Raw genomic sequence first — 20,528 nt, forward strand, 5'->3', positions numbered from 1 at the left:
TATTTTCGTTTTCAGGTCGGACTGCAACGTCATTGAGAATGAGAAGCCATGCATATAAGAGCCGGTGAGGAACTATTTCTCTTTTATCTCATTCACACAAATATTGCTAAGTATACAGTATATTCACATTTAAGATATTTCGGATACTGAATATTTCTCCGTGTGCAAATACAAGATTTGTTCCATGTCCTAATCTTGTGGTTCTCAACCCTTCCGACCTCGCGGCACCCTATAGAGCAGTGGTCGGGAACCTTTTTTGTCCGAAAAGCAATAATGGCCCTATTTTTCCATCTCAACTACCAAAGAGCCATACATGCCAATCAACTGTTAAGTCACAATTGAAAATTCGTGCGTCATGGTAGCACTAATTCGAACTCAGTAGATGGGATTCCTTGTGTGGTCCATATTTTCTCTGCAAAAACTGGTATTTATTGTTCGGAAATAAAGCTCGAAACAAGAGGTGAGGAACAGACGGGCCAAACCTCACCATTGATAAGGCAATTCATCGTAACTAACTTAGAATTTATTATAACTTATATTAATCGAATGGGACTGTCACACTGATTCCGAAAATCTAAATAGGCTACTCATTACCTTTTCAGTTCTTAAAGTATTCGGCGGTAACATAACGTTGCGCTATTACACGCCTACATTTTACTACACCGAGCTATACTTACCAATCAAGAATGTTTATAAGACGTTGTTTATAATTCGAGTTTGTAATACTCACATCCGCAACAGTTCATTTCGCGCCGTAGATCAGGAAGACAATGCGTATTTGAAAACTGCGTTTTGAAATGGATGTCGCCATGTCTGCTATGCTATTTGATAAATCAACGTATCGCACAATTGAAGATTTCGAGCCGGGTACATAGAATTTGCGAGTGATGTTGGCCGCCGGCGTGACAGTAACATAAATTTGATTACTTTGAAAAGAGGGGGTCCGAGCCTATAAATCTGAATACGACATTGTCTTTACCTCTCAAATACATGCCACGAGAAGAATTATTCTGACCGTGATTAAAATTTACCGACAAGTCGCTGCAATATTGATTAAAGTAAATATTTGGCAAAGAGCCATATCTTATACCCAAGAGAGCCATAGGTTCCCGACCATTGCTATAGAGCTTCGAGTAACGGAGTGCAGAGTAATGTAATAAGTAATAGTAGCATACGTTGCACCGTTGTAACGAAATGGGCCGTGGATTCGAATCTGACCGTGGTCGAGTATGGAATTTCTGTTGAAAGTTCATGTAAGCTCAGCATCCGATCTGCATTAGCGGTGTCTTCCACAAAAAGTCTGGAGCGAAGTAGACCGTGACAAGTTGGCACCTCGTGAATCTAATAAGCAATATCGGTCTGGTGTAAAATGACCATAGATGTCGAAGGTTGGACCATGACTAAAAAATAAGCATAAAAAATCATCAAACGATGAGTCCTGTTACTGTTTAGCACTCGGGTCTAAAAAAGGTCAACACCTTCGGCCAAGCCTCAGAATGACGCTGCAATCGTCCGAGTGATGACCCCTTGTTTAGGTATCACCTTATCAACTGTTGCTACATCAGTGCAAGGTAGCGTATCACCACCATTGCCGTTGGAGGTCCCGGTTTGATTCTTGGAAGTCGCAAATCCGCAGCGGTGGGGGTCTGTCTGATATTCTCCTCTCCAATGGGCTGTGCTCACAGCGTCTTTGCAATTAAAAGCTCAGATAAATACCCGCTCCAGGAACAATCCAAGGAAGAGAATTAATAGGGTTAGGAAGCCTAAAAAGAAAGATAATGATCGAGCACTGACATTAGGTTGAAGGGGATATCAGATTGAGACACCTTTTTTGGTTATTTTTATATCTGTTTATTTCTTCGCGTTGTACATCTCGTGTTTTGAGCGGTATAACAAACAACAGAACCACCAATGACGCTACGCTCATAATTTGCATTCGTTTATTTCTGTTTAGCCTATACTATACTTTCGCGGCACCCCTGAGCAGGCCAAACGGCATACCAGTGTACTGCGGCACATTGGCTGAGAACCACTGTCCTAGCCATTAACACACTTCTCCAATTCTGACATTTTACCGTTGACATTGCTTAATAGATTTTATTTTCGTTCAGATTATACGAGTGAATTAGGAATGCGAAGTTGCTACGCAGGTTCAAGTGGTAGGTGAATAATTGAGATAGAGTCCATTAAGTGCACCTTGCACCGATCAGAAAATATCTCTTGATTAGGATTAGCTGATGAATGCGTGTGGGTGTTGATTGATGCTGTCATGGTCTGCCTGTCAAGCATCTGTGCAGAGTGCGCAAAAGACACAAAGTTATGGAGAAATAACATATTTGCTTATATGGTAATATGATATGCCACATATAATATGCGGTTTGAATCTAATACGCAAGGACTTAAATCGTATGGCTTGGAAGTATTCACTCCGATTATATACACAATTGGGACAGACTTTGAACAATGCTACTCTGAAGAAGTGCATTTTATGGCTACCCGAAAGTAATCAACTGAATTATTCTCTTGTGCAACTACTGAGACCCGAAGAGAAAAATTGTTTTTTTTTTTTTTAGTGAAGAAGGGACAAGTTCCAATGGCATGCGACCCCGCCATTGGTTTTTGATTCACTTATGGTCAGGGTACGTTTGAGCCAAGCCCAAGTCCGGAAAGAGATAGGATTAGACACCAAAATCGCTAAAATATATGTATGTGCTACGTTCTAACATTGAACGTGATTATTTTTGACCATATATATTTAACTGGAAGTTTTTCCGCGCTCCGAGCGATGTTCTTCCAACTCGTAATTACTGCTCTGTGTATAGTTCAGATTTCATATTTGACCGGTCTCCGAACAGTTATGACCGTCCACACAATCAAACTATGCGTTGGGAATACACACATTCTGGTTGCTCATTTTAGTATTTTTTGGATATGACGATAAGAGGGGCGCGAAAAATTGAGAAAACACTGATTTAGAAGATTTCAATTCATGCACCTTACAACTCAAAAATACATCGGTAGCAAGCTTGTAAGTTGGCGGCCAGGCACTTCTCATTATGTTTCAGCATGATTATGTCTTGTATACGTTCAGACTAAATGAGGGGGCGATCTGTTTGCTAACTTTGCACATACCACTCATTCATCTTCCAATGGTCTGTTGAGCATTTGACATTTAATTTTACCAATGAATGCATGAAATATGGATGGAACGTGGAAAGATCGCGTGTTTAGTAACAAACGTGACATCCTTATTACAATAATCCTTTATCAATTTAATAACTCAAGCCTTCAGGCCTAATGTTTTTGAACCCATCCTTTTGCGAAGATGCATTTATTTGCAAATATTGGTGTCATGAATCTTACTCAGGCCCAAAGGTTAGACCTGGTAAGCCTGGCTAGGGTATTACAAGAAATTCAGGGAGAATTATCTCGTTTTTCTGGTGGAATTGATGTCAAATGAAGTATTTGATCACAAGAATGCAGTAGCCTACCGCCGGCTTTTCCTCTAAGTGTAATATGTTATTAGAATCTCCACGAGGGCCGTATTTGCCTCATTTATATTTGTGCGAGTGGGAGGGTAGAACTAAGGATAGTTGCGAGGCGTCAAATGGTTTAGTTGTTTGAAGCACTGCTTTATATATTCGATGCACCGCTGTACCGTTGAACTTTCCCATTTTTCCTTTATGTCTACCAAATGAGTCGGCCCATGAATGTTACTACAACACACACTCTGCGTCATTTGCAACATGCCTTAAAGACAACTTGCATTGCAAGGTTTTCCTGGACGAACATCTGTGAGTATAAGTTATATACCCTGGGATGTGTCTATAAGATGAAAACAGTCACGTTTTACTGACGCCCGCACATGTTTTAGGGTAGGTAGTAAAATTAAGGGGTGAGAAATCGGTGTCCGGTAGGTATTTTCGAGTTCGGACTTCACTATTGGAAATAGCGTGAATCGCGTCGGAGGACCTCTCGAACGCTAAAATAATTGTAGGGCTCACGTGCTTTATTCGGGGTCTAATCAAGGTTGTTATAACAACCATCGGTTAGAGATTCATATACCATCTGGTTCGAGCCCGGTGTACACATCCTGAATTTACCTCTACAACTGGCAATATGGGGACGTTAATTGTATTAAGTTTCGTTTTATTGCTTTCTGTGACAAGTAAATCAACTGAGATAGTGATATAGATATTTTATCACATTGAATTTAGTACTGTACCCATCAGTTATTATCTTTAATATGAATGTATTCCAAACGAAACAATCCATATTATATAACGTTCATGTGATGTTGCGGGTCACAACACTAAACGGTGTCATAATCAATGATACGATGAAGAAATATTTGATTACAAAATTTAATTTTGTAGCTCTCAAATACAAATATATTTGGTTAATCATTTTAACCTAAAAGCTTCAAGGCATCTTTAATGTAGAAAGGGTTCTCACTCTCAAAACTGGTACGGTGCTTCTTTCTTCGATTTCGACACGCTGTGCACTGCGGGCAATAATACTTAGTTCGAAACATTTTGTTGAGAATAACACGACTAGCGTGACGGGATTATTTTAATGGAGTATGTATTGGAAATCTAAAAGTATGCACGATTAATATAATGAAACAGTGCAATCATGAAAACATGTTGCCAAGCAAACATTGTCGGCATATATTTCGCGCGCCGCGTCTCTACTGAACACTCTACTGCGACGACATTTTTCTTCAGCGCCCCCCATACCGCCCCGTGAGCCCAGCGCCTCCCACCCCCTGAACGTTTCCGCCCCTTCAAAATCAAAATCTCCCATTGGGGGCGCTGGCGACAATGTTAAGGATTACTGGTGTAAACGTATAAGCTAGATAGATTTATGGTTAGCTTATAGTTAGGCGTAGGATTTGGGTTACGCTAACATTTCTTCGAAGTTACTTAGGTTTGCTTAGAACCTTTCTCCTCGTGGCGGATTTTTCGATTTTAAAATCTTCTGTGGCCCACCTCTCGGACTAAAGGAGTGGTTCCCAACCTTTTTGGTGTCAGAGCCTCATTTCAAATTTAATAGTACGTTTGGAGCGACACAAATACACTCAGGAATACACATAATATATAGCTTGACTATACATAAAACTGAATCAAATGACTGATTATCCTATTGTAGTGTTGTAGCTATTGTAACTACTTTAGATCAAGTTCAATGAAAACTGCACAAAAATAGAATAGAATCGAGAAGAACTAGACAGCTGCTGCTGGGTTTTGCCAACTATAGCTGCTGCTCGTTCAGCTGGAAAGTTATGACTAGGGCGTTTTTTTACCTAAAAGAGTTAAGATTTTGGCCGAACAAAATCAAAATTTTGGACTTGTATTTACCTAAATATTAATTTTACCTCACGTATGCAAACTAGGTCTTTTCGAACATAATGTTAAAATTGTACTACTTATCTTCATTTTTGGTTGGAACTGTCTGTCCTTACGTAGTAGCTTGGCCTGAAAAAAGGTTTTTGACATGAAAACTGTCAATTTTTTACATGAAAAACATGCATTTTAACGAAATCTGGTCCTATGGAGAATTCCAGTAGTTACATCACGTAATATGGTACAGATAACTAAAATTTGTTGCAGTACAACGAAAGATACTTTCCTACATTCTTGCGTGGAAAGTGTCTGTCCTAACTAAGTAGCTTGCCAAGAATGGAGAAAGAACGTTTAACAGCTGCAGTTATTGGCTGCCAACACTGAAGTTGTGCGTACACTGCTGCTGACTGACACACCGTGTTGCTTCATTCTGACAATGTTGTCTGGATCACAATTTCTCATCATGCTCTTCTTGATATAAGAACTATATGCAATGCTCAATCAGTCTTGCTCTAGTTAGGATATTGCGGTAAGTTGACCATGACACCATGTCAACCTATTTGTTTCATTTGACCGTTTATAAATCACAATGAGCATACAACAGGCCGTCTACGACGGTATTGGTCTATAAAGTAGGCTACATGCTGTAAAATACCAAATGATGAGCTCACCGACAGTGCAAATCTACGATACAAACTAAATACAGTGGTTAAATTTTTTTGAATTGGTGAACAATTTTGACTATTTGTTGATCAAACGCTACAATTTTGACAAAATTTTGAATTACTTTACTCGAAAAAAATCACCCTAGGTATGGCACATTACTTTGGAACAATAGTGACGTGACAATAGCAGTCTTTCAACAACTTTCCTCTCATCTTAATTATAAACTCCAGAATCCATGTCAAGCAAGGGTAATTTTTTAATATGAATTTTTCTTATATATAAATCGAATATTTATTATTTTTGTGCGATTTTAAAACATCGATGAGAGCCGCAAGAAGGCTATCTGGGTGTCCCTGTTGGAAATCACTGGACTACAGTCTTGGTAGTTGGTACCACTACAGTCTTGGTCCCACTAAAACAGGTCGGACATACTTATAATGTAATAGTTGCAAGCTGTCATGCATCTGAAGAATGTCCGTAAACGGGGTGCGAGTGAATTGGAACAGACGGTTTTCATATCGACTTCACTCATGGCTAACAGGGTTTGCTATGCTCATATACATGGCAATCAATGTGTAGGTTGATGTAATATATACATTATGGCTGTCCGCCGTCCTACGCAAGTCCCGAAGCACAATAATCCAATCCCTGAAATCACGATCTCCCTCGTCGTGATGGGGTTTAGTTCCAGCATGATGGGCAATAAATATGACTGTGATAGCGAAGCGATTCTGGGCCAGCTTCAATCAATTTTTAACGTAATTTCAGCGATTGGGTAAGTGAGAGAAGTGGAGAAAGAAATGTTATGATGTAAGCTGTGCATTTGTCTTGTACCTACTGAGGTTGATGTGCCAGAACATTGAATACAAGCACTTCATGGGACTCTTACATTTATGTGTAAAATGATTTCAAATTCTTGATTGCAAGGCTGCAAATTTTTAGACCAACTTCAAACATTAATGGACTGCGGTAAATTCTCAATCCGGTACGATTCGTTGTGGAGATGCTCTCTATTTTTAACCAGAAGTTGATGACACTGGTCAAGAAAATGATATAAAAGTTTTTGTGAGGACATCTTGGAGTTTTTTCGGGGGGTTTCAAGGTTGCTGATTACGAATATCACATTAGCTTTGACAGATTGGGTCTACTTTAGAAGATACGCCTACCCATAAAAAGTCCAAATTACTGTATTTACCCCATAATTATTTCTTTTGGTAGGAAGTGAGTAGTAGCTTTGTTACCTTTATATTCCGCATAAATAGATAATTGACGATATAAATAACCCTCATGTCGTCCTCCGTTATTCAATCAATATGAACATGACCTGATTCGAGATCTTGGTTTGTCAAGAAAGCAGTTTGTCAAGCCTAAAAATTGTACTTTTTAACAACGGAGATGTATTGTTCCTGTACCTGCAAGAGGAGTATACCACGTTCAAATTTGTCCTTGATAAGCTTATGAGTATGTATAAATACGATACCACTAAAACGATGCGATTGGGGTTTTGGGTTCTCATGGATCAAATAGCACAGACATCTTTTCAAATGAAATAAATGAAATCTGCAACACGTGACAGATTCGTGGGAATAACATCTAATTCCTCAAGACATTGGATCACTTGCGGTGTCGATTTTCAAGACCAGGGATTTTGTGACATTCGGTAAGTAATGGAATCTTCCGAGTAACTAGAATTGACGAAATCTATATGACACCACTTTCTCGAAGTAAACATATGCAATAGAGCGACTCAAAATGAAACACACTCGTGCATCACTCGTCGTGGAACTGAGAGGCGAGGTCTTAATATTATACAATCCTAATTCTGTTCTCGGTTTGAGATTCAAGACCAAGTCCCAATCAAAACCCGCAATTTCTTTCGTGTCATTCACTATAATTCAACTCCAATTGATAAATAGCTGATATATTTCCCAAATTTACCTCTAGTTTTACTGGAGGCTGTCCGGTATGCAATCTGCATTTACTAAGTATAATTTTTTTGGCTCTACTTTCACTTCTACGTCAATGGTTTTTGAGGATGAACTGTTTTTTTTTCACGTTATATAATTTATTTTGTTCAACGGAATTTTATGTAAGGGTTGTGGATTTTGATTGTGGCATTGCTGCATAGATGCAACTTCATAATATCGGAATCTATGGCCGGGTATTAAAAGCGAAAGTCTGCGATCCGTCTTGCCAATCTGCTTCCTTCCAATCAGTAAATCGATGATTTTCTCACCGTCGGTTTTCTAGAACTTCTACTTGAATTAAGTTTGGTATGCCTTGAAAATCATTACATCTGATTGTAATTGGGTAGAAATTTATAGAACTCCTGCTTTTATTTGAATACCAACAATAGCTTCTCCCAATACCTCTTACCAATTGCGAATAGTACAACATAATTAGGAGTGATTTAAACACTAGAACAGTGAAAATTTTTACAACCTTTCGTTGGGGAAGCGAGTGGCGTTGATTAAACGCCAGCGCCACAACACCAATGGTAGTGGTTCCAATCCCGGTTCGGACCAACTTCTATGCGTCGGAGGTTTCTCTGGGCTCCTCATCGCTGATCTCACTGCGGTTGCAGTGCATTGAAAAGCCCAGACCGAAAGTGAGCCGTGCTACAAGTCGGCAGCGAAGACCACGACCGGGACGCATGGATGCGAGAGAGACTGACGGTGAAATGAGCGAAATATTGAAGAAGCCGTCCCCAGGATTACCGAAAGTCAAAGACTCATGAACATTACAAACATTAGTGTCGTGGTGCACATAGCCTGGAAAAGGCGAGAAGCACCACTGTAAAATTGTCAATAATAATAATAATATTACCTTTCGTTTAATAACATGTAACAAAGATATTCATTGAGCGAACACCTTTGCAGATACCATTGCTCCAATGCGCCGTATCGAACCATATTGGCGAATAAAGGATGTAAGAATCAGGTAAATAAAATATCTGCAGACATTAGGATTAGATGGGTGATGATTAGCTATAAAGAATTGCTGTATTGCTTTTTAAATTCGTGGTTTTACTTTATAATAATTACTGTAATACCAAGCTATATTCGACGTTCTCATTTATTCATATATTGTCATGCATATAACTTTTATGACTTGAAATAATAGGATATCAAATGCCCACATCACCGGATATGTAAAGCAAATTGCACTTGCGACTTCTTCTATTGCGGAGGTGATCACGATGGAAAATACATAGATGCACAAGCGGTAAGAATTGTTTTTTTTTCTACCACGGTAGAATCACGCATAATAGCTGAACTACCCAAATATTGGCCATCGCTTATTGATGCATTAGTAGGGCTGCGGTATTTCGGTATCAAATTGATACGTACATTAAGCACAATTCACTGACTACCTGCATGCAGTGTGTTTCCTTCTTGCTATTGTGTGATTGCGGGCAAAGCTCACAGCAGAAAATCACTAATTTATTTCCATGCTGCCGGCGCCCATCAGAGAATGGCTTTAAGTTGAAGTACAAAGCCGCAGATGTGATAATGACGCGGAAAATTGTAATACATGAAAAAGGTACACTTACACGGTGCAGAACGTACCACGGTTCGTTTGCGAACGCAAACCTTCCAATATTTGAGGTTCACATAGGCCTACATCAACACGAGCAGAATTAGCGGAGTACAAAAATACAGATTCAAGCCATATTAATATATTGTAATACCGACCCAAAATCACCGTTTATCATAGTTTAGGTTATTTCTGATTATGTTTACTCTACTGTTTGACTTTTCTATTCAATATTTGCAGCTTTTCCAAGAACCTCATCAAAACAATTCTAAGCAGCAAAATGTATGTATCAGTAGGTCAGGGATATATCCCTGCAGTAGGTCTACCCATTGAATAAATATGGCTTGCTTGGAAATACAAGGAAATAAAATTAGCTGGGCAGTTTGATGTCTTACCTTAAACGACAAATCGGCTACGTAAGAAATGAAGTTCATACAGTTATGAAGCAAAATTGGTTCACATGCTCTGTCCAAACTTACAACAGCACAAATTATACTTATCAATCGGTTCGCAGTCTCAAGGAAATGTTTCGCAGAGCCCATCAGTTGAAAACCTCAGTGTTAGATCGTGATAAGATAATCTCGAGCGCATATTATTTTTAGCAATAACACATCATATGTATTGCAGCCGTACCCATCCCTATTCCGATTAGAATTGAGACGGATTCGATGTATTATGTGAATTGTGGTGGATAAGTTTTGAGTAAACTGGAAAATAGTGTATCATCCCTAAAAAAGATTTGACTTTAGTTCATTGTTATGCTATAGTTGGTATTATTTTTACGGTGATGCATATTGTGAAAGACTGTTAGCTTATGCATTCAGAAACATAAACATTTAAATATAGCGCAGTTTTTTCTTGACATACTGAATCACTTGGTCCAACATGTATTGACTTGGCAATAATTCTGCTGTGTTAAAAAAATTATCATTTCAAATATATCGTTTCCGATTCGCACGTAGCCTTACATATTTAAAACAGTTTCATAAATAATGATCGATGGTATCGGGCAACAAACATAGTTCACACAAAGGGGAATCACTGCATCTAATCTTATGTAGGTGATAATTGAGCCGACAATGGCTGATTTCATCCGAAACAGAGTAATTTGCTCTTTTTTTGAGGCTACGCTTGATAACTTATTGTAAATCGTGTCTTTCATTACTTTATAATGTCTTCCGGCCTCACCCGTCCTATACACTTGATCCCAGTTGTTTATGCGCGAATTCCTAAGGAGTGACTACGCATCCCCATGGCGACAAAGTCCAATTGGTAATGGGGCGGTGTTTCTGATGATGCAGCGTTTCTTTCAAATCGCTCTGCGATATCATTGTGTTGGATACCACAGTGCGTTGGAATCCACACCAGTGATAGTGTGATGTGTGACCTCGTGTTGTTACAATTGGTATATCTTCTCGGCAATCTCGGTGATTTGGAAAGGAGCTGCGAAATTGAAGTTTGCTATGCATGTTAAGTTGGCTCAAGCAATCACTCAGTATAGCCACTCCTATATGGGTATTATTCACCACCTATAAGATTAGTGTATCTTAAATAGCGATTAGTTGTTCTAATTCAATCTCTTCATATTCCAGATATGCGACGGCCACAAAGATTGCTTATCCGGAATTGATGAATGCCAGCCAGGCTGCATAGACAGCGCGTTTTCCGACGAGAAGTCGATGATAACAAACAAAGTTGTCCTGTCAGTTGTGTGGATATTCAGTGAGTCTCCGTTAAATAAATTCATGGTTCATCATCGTAGAGGTGCGATATAGTATGTTGGCAACGGGTATATTCGCATCGGATCACTGTCCTTTCATTGCCGGCTCAGTCAGGCAGTGACCTCCAATCAACAATCTCTGTAAGTATTTGATGAGGCTACATGCCGCAGGATCCCGGGCTTGTGTAATCTTGCTTGCTGGAACTAAGAAACGTATCCGTGTATCATTAATACAATATCATCTCACAAACCTCTTACAATATCTAGCAGAGAGGTGAAAGTACCTGATTACATTCTGATAGCAACTTGTCACTTCAATCCTGATTTTATTATCTCAATGATCGGAGGAGAGCCTGACAACGTGTTTTGCTTCATATTATGTCTTTATGATCACGTAGGCTGATATAGTGTAAGTAATTAGAATTGACTTCAAGACCTTGGTGAAATAAATTGATGTGGTAATAGTGCAGCAGTTTGTAGACCGCCGCGAAACATTTAGTATTGATTCAACAGGACGACGTAGCACCGTGACCGCTACTCGAATATTTCCAGGTATTATTGCGATCATCGGATGTACCGCAGTGGTTATATCGACATCATATGATGTCGTGAAATCTACGAGACGTCCTGCTAACTCATCGTCATCAAATATCAACAAATCGCTCATCCTGAGTCTGTCCGTTTCTGACTTGTTTGTTGGGGTATTGCAATGAATGCGCGTTCTGCGTATTGAGAGTGATTTTTTTTCGCGACCAATTACAGTTATACACCTTTTGCGTATGCATCAAGTCCATTCAAGTGGAAGGCAGCTACTGCTTCGTTGATAATGAATGGAGAAGCAGCACTACCTGTGCGATTTTGGGCGCTTTGCTGGTCATCGGATCAGAGCAATCTGTTTTTACGATGGTTTTATTAACAGGATATCGTGTGCATGCTGTCATGAGGTATGTGATAGGATATAATCCATTGAGGCTTTTATTGATCAGAATTTAAGGTCAGATAACTCATATTGTTGTGCCAGTTGACTATGAAACATACGTGGTGGGGGCGAATAGCTCATAGTGATATATCAAATCATTGCATTGATGTCGATTATAGGTTACAGGTTTTAAGCAGACCGAAGTCTACTCATGAATCCACCCCCCTCAAGTATTCGAGTTTTATCTAGCTATTAGGTGCATGATTAGTGATTACTAAGGAGGCCTTTTTTGACATGTCAAATTTTGTCAAAATCGTAGCGTTAGGTCAAAATTTGTCAAAATTTTTTTTTAATTCAAAATTTTTTTGACGTCTGCATTTCGTATGTATCGTAGAATTTTCACTGTCGGTGAACTTATCATTTGATATTTTACAGCTTGTAGCCTATTGTGAATCATAAACGGTCAAATAAAACAAATAGGTAAACATGGTGTTATGGTCAACGTACCGCAATGTCTTATAACTGAAGAAAGACTTCTTGGGCATTGCATCATTCTTATATTAAGAAGCGCATGATGAAAAATCGTGATGTTGAAAACATTGTCAGAATGAAGCAACACGGTGTGTCACCAGCAGTGTATTACGCACAACTTGAGTGTTGTCAGCCAACAACTGCTGCTGTTGAACGACTTTAGCAAGCTTCTTAGTAAGGACATGCACTTTCTATCCAAGAATGTAGGAAAGTATCTCTCGTTGCACTACAAATCTCTCGTTGCACTGTCAAATCATATATCTCGAAATCGCAGCATAACAATCCGCTTGTTCTAGAACAGAGGTCTCAAACACGCGGCCCGCCAGGGCATTTTGTGCGGCCCGCGACGACATTTTAGATTTTTAATAATTTGACAATATATAAGTGTCACATATATCTTTTCAGGTTATAAAGTCAAACTTCACTATCACATCTATTGCAAACGCTACCATGCAGGGGAAGATTCACTATTTCGCCACATTTGCAATTCACGAAGCCAAAACCTGACCCTTAGACTATTCGTGACTGAAATTTGTGAGTTGGAATTACTCAGACTCGGGCTAAATCGATGGCAAAATGAAAATGACTCGAGTTGACTCGGAGTGACTCGGAATGCCGTGAATTTGTTAGAACCGTGGCGCAACAAACTAATCGCGTATCAGGGGAATAGTAATAGTCGCAGCTTCGTATTTCGCTAACTAAGCAAGTATTTATGGCAACCATGGGCAATCTGTTAGTTACATCTTTGGTCGGTAAACCATGTTATTAAGGCCACTTCAAGGTACCGAGTACCGTAGTGGTACGCTCCAACGATGTAACAACAATGGGCCGTTCGGCGTTCCGACATTTCAATAACTTAGACCAGTGGTTCTTAACCCTTTTTCCTCCAGCGCCACCTTTCAAAGATTATCGTGCTCCGGCGCCCCCAACCTTATATTGTAAGGAATGTAATAAAGACAATGAGTAAGAGGGAGGGCCGTAACAGCACTTCTTCAACCCCCTATAAACGATCGCCTTGCGCACCCATAGCGTGATAAACCAAACTTCTGAGGGCTTCGCCTCCAAGAACCCCGTAGCGTGATTTCGATGGTCAGAAAAGTTTGTGTGGCCTGGTCGACCTCGGTGCCAAAATTTTCTATAATGCATGAATGAATATGTGGTAATTACATATATATGTCGCTATAAACTTTTTATCCTCTCAGCCCACGTAATTAGATTTACCAGTAGCGTTGAGTTATCTGTTGTATTGGAAAATAAAGGGCGCGTAATTAATTAAACATATTCAGGCGTGCCCGTAGGTACAATTAATTCGTTACCAGGGCCGTAACAGTACTTCATCAGCCCCCCAAAAAAGGTTGGTCTTGGGCCCCCCATAGGGTGATAAAGCAAAGTTCCGGGTGGCTTCGCCCCAAGCCCCACCTTCGGCTATCCGCTGTTTGCTGATACTGGTTATATCTACATTGGCAGTCCATTTACTGATCCAGCTATTCTCGCCTAGACGCGCCAAGCGCGAAAAATTTCAATAATTATTGATTGAATTGGTCAATATGATCGGGAATTGCATATATATTGATATCAATTGTTATCCTCTCTCTGCTCACGTAAACAGATTTACCGGTATAGCTGAGTGATGTGTGATTGAAAAGGTAGGACCCCTCAATAATAAATATGCATCTTCGGGCGTATAGGCCTACCCGTTGGCAGGAACGAAACGACACTTCGTCAGGCCCACGAAAAAACTTGGGTCTTGGGCCGACCGCCCCCCATCACGCTGTTCGCTTTTGCCATGAAATCAGGTGTACTGTTTAGCGAGCCAGTGCGAAGCGCGAAAATTTCGATAATTCATGATAAAATCGGTCAATAAGATCGGGAATTGCATATATATTGCAGTCAATTTCTTGGTTGGTGAGTGTGCGCAGACTCGTCAAAACGTGAGGGAACATTGTGAGGTGTCTTGGAAACTGTAGGGCCCGTAACTAATAATTAAACATATTCGGGCGGGTGGACCCGTTGGTATGACTTCGTTGCATGATGTCATTTCGTGACCTCCTGTCTGCTATATCAAAAAATATAGAATCGCCCAACAGGGATACCTCCCGACAGGGATGTTCTAGATATCACTGTCGCCCATTCGTACTAAACTAAAAGACGCACACGATTTCAAATTGGTATTTCTTCACTGGCATATAATTTTTACCTGCCAGTTGGAATTCGTCTTCTGAGGTTCAGATTGCCAAGACAGGAACATTAAGGATATGTCCTACTACCACATCATCTACTGCGAAGCCATTTCTCTCCAGCGCCCCCATATCGCCCCCTTAACGTTTCCGCCCCCTTCATAATCGCCAGCGCCCCTTGGGGGGGGGGGGGGGGGTGGAGGCAAGGTTAAGAACCACTGACTTAGACACATTCATTAATATATATTTATATTTTTTCTGCTCTTGTATTTGAAGATATTTGGCTATGAGATTTATAGCCTACATATCAGAAGTACACCTGAATCCTGGATTGGGATTACAATGCTCAACCTAAAAATGTTTTGGTATCAGATCAGTCTCTATTATCAATCTGTTAAATTCAAAATATTCATAGTAGTTGCAAAATTATAACCTGATAGCTTTTATGATGGCATGATTCATTTGTCCGCACATATAGTGTCTATATCTTATAATTAATATGTATCAAGTACAACAACAATTATATTCAAATAGTTATAAATGTGATGATTCTTTTCGCGCCCGGCCTAAATTGATACAAGAGAAAATCACATTTTGACGATGTGTGTTTACTGTCAGTCTGCTGGATCGGCTCACTTTCAATAGGACAATTCATTCCTGTCAAATAAGGCCTACTTGGAAAGACATAGAACACCCCTATAAGTGCTGCGGCCCACGGCGTCGTCAAAACGCGAAAACTGGCCCGCGAGCACATTTGAGTTTGAGACCTCTGTTCTAGAACATAACCAGGCCATGAGTCAAAAATCTTCTATTGGCAAACATTTACTAGAAAATCATACATGTGCTGCTAACTACCACGAGGACATGTTCTCTGTATTGGCTAAGGGTCGCAATTTATTTCATTTGTCTGTTCTTGAGTCCACCATCATCACTTTGAGTAAACCTAGTTTGTGCCAACAGAAAGAATTTGTGTATCATTTGAAAATCGCGCATTAACTTGTTTGGCTTCGCTATCTCCATGCCAACGCTTCAGTTCTCTCGTTTTCCTAACTTTGTATGTTTTCAGTGTGACGTCATAATTAGCGATATATATTGTTGCTGAACAAAGTTATTCGAATTCTCGCATTATTGCTGACGATATTCCCCTGACGAGCGTCAGCCGAAAAGCTTCGGGAATAAATATGAATATTTTACTCAAATGTGTTATGAATTTTTTTTATTATTTCTACCATAATACATAGGCTATTGTAACCACTGGAATTCTCCATAGGGTCAGATTTCGGTAAAATATTGTTTTTTTTTTCATGTAAAAAGTTGCCTGTTTCTGAGCCAATCAGGTTTTTTCATGCCAAACTACTTCGTTGGGACAGCCAGTTCCTACCAGAAATGGAGATAAGTGGTACAAGTTTTATGTTATGTTGGAAAGCACCTAATTTGCATACGTTTGGTCAAAATTTGGTCAAAATTCAGTTTGTTTAGGTCAAAAAATGTCAAAATTTTGATTTTGTAGGTCCAAATTTTCCTTTTTTTTAGGTAAAAAACCACCCTAGTGATTACATTCTAATTCTGTCTCAGTGTCGTCCTACAAAAAAATCGACCAAGAGAATGATGGTCATTGATGTGGGAGTATTTTCAGCTTCTGTGTCTTCAATTGGAGATATTTTTAGTTGTAATATGTTTGCTACAGGCCTACCTTTCCTCGACTTGGTTTCGTAAATGGAGAGAATTATTGGAATTTTCGAAGTTCAATGATAGCGCATTGTTCAAATTAAATTACACCTTAGAGATAATTATTCTTTATTGAAGTTTTGATAGTTGCCGATGTTATATTCAATGATGCCTCCCGAATACCCGAAGTATTGTACAAGTTAATGAGACTTCGGATGATCGCATTCGAAAGATACCAATATCTATTGTAATAACAACGGATTGCTCTTTATTTGGAGAACGCCACAATTCGTTGACGTACGCCTACTTGAACGGTACGTAATGGCATTATAGATTACTCTTATTTCCGAGCGACATTGCCATATCGTAAGGTAGAGAATGCCACATGCTCTCACTTTTAAAGCAAGTTATTTCCATGGACGTAGATAATTAGAAGAGAAACCTCCAGTTTTATTATATTCATACGGCTTCGACTATTTAGTTTCAGACCATTGTCAAGGCCGAAGTTGAAGCGAGCAATTTCGGGAATCGTCATTTGCTGGTGTATTTCGATTCTTATTGGATTTATACCTTTGACCCCTTCGTTCGAAGATTACTTTCTGAAAGAAGTGTCGTGAGTGAAATCTTCTTTGACGTTGATGCGACAATGAGTCTATTGGTACTTTAATTGAGGCGGTTTGCTGGTTACATTGGTTGCCTGATATATATATTTAATATTTAAAAATCATATATGCTACTGAAAAACAGTTCTTTTTCGGAGTGACAGCGATTTCGTAAGTTATTTTGACTCTAACTAATGAATTAAATCGGATCTCATATTAAACTTATTGTGCATCAGCTACAATAAAGTTCAATGTTGAACACTGAATACTGGTCAGCAAAAAAACCAATGAAATCGGTCCGCAGATCAGAAAATGATGTCGAATCTGCTGTAGAGGGCTCAAATTTCATTCATTCATACCACGATACGCTATTTTGTCCAAAAATACGCGATCCCATGAGGAGCCATCACCGGTAACAACGCATCGACAGGCAATGGTTATTCATAGCGAAATACTCCAGTTATAGCGAAGTTGGCGTGAACACTGTAATGCGTGTCTTTAGGTTCAATGACACTGCAATCTTTAAAACAAAAGTCCACCGCAACGATAAAGAGCTTTTGATAAAATGGTTGGGATTCCTAAACAACGGCACGATTCGAAGACACGGCGACAGGTGATTACTACCATTTTATGTGCATTCCGAATTGGAAATTACTGACGATTTGATCGATTGTCATAACAGCACGGAATGGGGCACATTGAGAAGACTGATTTCTCAAATAAATACATACAGTCCGATTTTGGCTACACACGAATTCGGATATTATTCAAGTCATACAGTTTGCCTGCCTACGTTCTTTCCCGACCGAAAGAATGACGGGTCATGGGTGTACTCATTGGTTCTTCTATTGCTAAATTTCCTGTCGTTCGTTTTCATGCTCGTGGGCTACATCGCCTTGTACAGGTATGAGTTATCAGTCTAGGGCAAGTTTTTGAAGCAGTTAAATCCGTGGAAAGTTGCATTTATTTTTGAAAAAAGTTGCAGAAGTTGCATTTTGACCACATTTTGCTCGGTTGACTAAAAAAATGGTCAATTTTCCGGCTCAGCTCCCGAAATACCCGTGGAAGCGTTACTTCGGTGCTGATTTACGGTGTTTCAATTGAATTCGGCCGTGTATTTCACCAAAAATGAAAATACTTTCATGAAAAATCGAGAAAGTTGCAAAATGTTGCAAAAAGTTACATGAAAAAAATGGTCAAAAGTTTCAAAAAGTTGCACTGTAAGATTCTTTCAAACAGCTTAAAGCAGCATTTTACATATCTTACGAGTATTTAGGAAGCTGCCGGAAGCTGCAAAAAAAAAAGTGGCAAAAGTTGCAAAAACTTGCCCTAGTTATCACGTATCTTGCTATTTGCAATGCTAATAACATCAACAATATTATATTGCTGTATATAACTTCGCTAAAAATAAATCAATCATATCTGAATTTAGTGGCGTCAGGGATATAATGCGAGTGTAAAAATAGGGAAACATTTGAACTATGGAGAGATTCAAACCAGAGAGTCTCACAATAGCGAAGCATTCAATATAATTCAAACCTACCATACTCGCACACTAACCATGATCTTGAATCAAACAGACCTCACTTTACCCTTAATCCCAACCGCAGCCCTAATGTTAACCCGAACACAAAACTAACCTAACCTGAATGGTAACACAACCGAACCGAACCTCTAACTAACCACAACTCGGTTTTACCCTAATCTTAACCCTAACTATCTATTTCCAATTCCTCGTTATTATGGCAATCGGTGTTTTGGCTCTCGGTGTTTTGACCCTCGCCAATTTGAACGACAGCCGGAATTATTCTGTGTTCGAACATTGTAGAAATGGGCAGTTCATTTCCACCGTTTGGGGTACACATTGTTGAAACTGATGATTTTCATATACACATTGTTAAACTGTTGTATATATTGTACATATTGTGTATTCGTTGTATACTGTACTAGTGTTTGGAATACTCTGGAACCTTGATAGCTAACCACTAGTCTCCCTGCATGAGTGAGAATGACTCATATTGAAAGCGTTCTGGTTTCTCGTGTACGTCCGAGTTAATGTTTTGATACCCGGATGTAATTGGTTTGATTTTGGCTTACCTCGTGGTAGTACGATACGTCGCTCGCTGTATGAATAGGTCCGCGGTAATATACTCCGCTGCGTGTGTTGGACTGATGTTAGTCAAGTGTAAAGAATAAGGATCTCAAGCCGCAGGTAGACCGGTGTAGATTCTGAATTTCATCACACATGATGTCATTATGTTGATCAGCTGCCTTACATACCAAATCGCTTTCACTTTTCAAAGCTTTTATATACCGACTCACAAATCAACATCAGTATAATCTATCGGTGCCACGTTATATTCAGTCGTGCATTTGATATATTCTACAGAAGAGCTAACGACATGGTGGTTCTGGAATCGTCCACGGCTCGCGAACAACGAGTCAAACAAAGTGCCGCAATGCAACGCAAACTTACCAGAATTCTCGCGTCTGATTTTTTATGCTGGATGCCCGTCTGTATTATGGGTTTCCTGCAATTGGCAGGTATCAACTATGAGCGGTTTAACTTTTTCTAAATTTTAAACATACACTATACAGGTAGTTGAATTTCGAATGCAAGTTGGAATCGAAATAAGGAATACATTTTCAATCGTTCCGAATCCAAATTCAGGCCCGATATCGGATCCAAATATTCTGATTAGTGAAAGTATCCTAGTTGATATTGTTTCCACAAGGGCAGTTTCCTAATCGTATTCAGAGGTTTTGTGTGGTACATTTCATTCCAGTAATCACCAGAATTGATATTATATAACATTTTTACCTCATAATACTGATGTGGTTCGATAAACTTCCAATTAGGCAGCAGTACCGATATTTTGACGACGGATGTGTCGAATAAATCCAATATAAAAATAGGCCTGTTGTCACTTTCAATGACTTCATGCCGCATAAAACAAGTTGCTTGCCAATTAACAACGGAAAATACTATGCTGTAGCTAATAATTTCAGGGATTGATATACCGAAGGACGCCTATCTGCCAACAGGCCTACTGATTCTGCCAATAAACAGCGCTCTCAATCCATTTCTCTACATCTATACATAGGGTCCGACTTTGCAACGCTTTGAACCCAAGACCTTCCGCTTTAACTGGAGATGATTTATCTAAACTGAGGGAAGCTTGCGGAAATGCCACGGACTGTTGGACCGCGAACGACATTACCTATTTTAGAAGAATGAATCGTTTATATTCTCGAACTGCGATGATATAAATGAACTCGAAATAGATTTTTTGAGCTTGAATTGAATTTGCATACACATTCACGTGATGTTTGTTTGTTTGTGGTATTTACCGTGACTATTAT

General features: G+C 39.4%; 1 protein-coding gene across 1 annotated transcript; it reads left to right on the forward strand.

Moving 5' to 3' along the window:
• The first annotated feature begins 3,639 nt into the window (after nucleotides 1-3,639).
• LOC145438026 (relaxin receptor 1-like) lies at nucleotides 3,640-20,269 on the forward strand. Its single transcript, XM_080315391.1, has 12 exons — nucleotides 3,640-3,794; nucleotides 7,588-7,671; nucleotides 8,891-8,951; nucleotides 9,135-9,236; nucleotides 11,141-11,270; nucleotides 11,821-11,969; nucleotides 12,031-12,212; nucleotides 17,051-17,176; nucleotides 17,668-17,778; nucleotides 17,848-18,069; nucleotides 19,555-19,709; nucleotides 20,175-20,269. Exons 5-12 carry the CDS (start codon nucleotides 11,228-11,230, stop codon nucleotides 20,267-20,269), a joined length of 1,083 nt encoding a protein of 360 aa, XP_080171517.1. The 5' UTR covers nucleotides 3,640-3,794; nucleotides 7,588-7,671; nucleotides 8,891-8,951; nucleotides 9,135-9,236; nucleotides 11,141-11,227.
• The last annotated feature ends 259 nt before the right edge of the window (nucleotides 20,270-20,528 follow it).

This window comes from Botryllus schlosseri, chromosome 1 (genome assembly GCF_051294905.1).
Source record: "Botryllus schlosseri isolate E-star chromosome 1, Bs_hap1, whole genome shotgun sequence".
Taxonomy (NCBI): domain Eukaryota; kingdom Metazoa; phylum Chordata; class Ascidiacea; order Stolidobranchia; family Styelidae; genus Botryllus; species Botryllus schlosseri.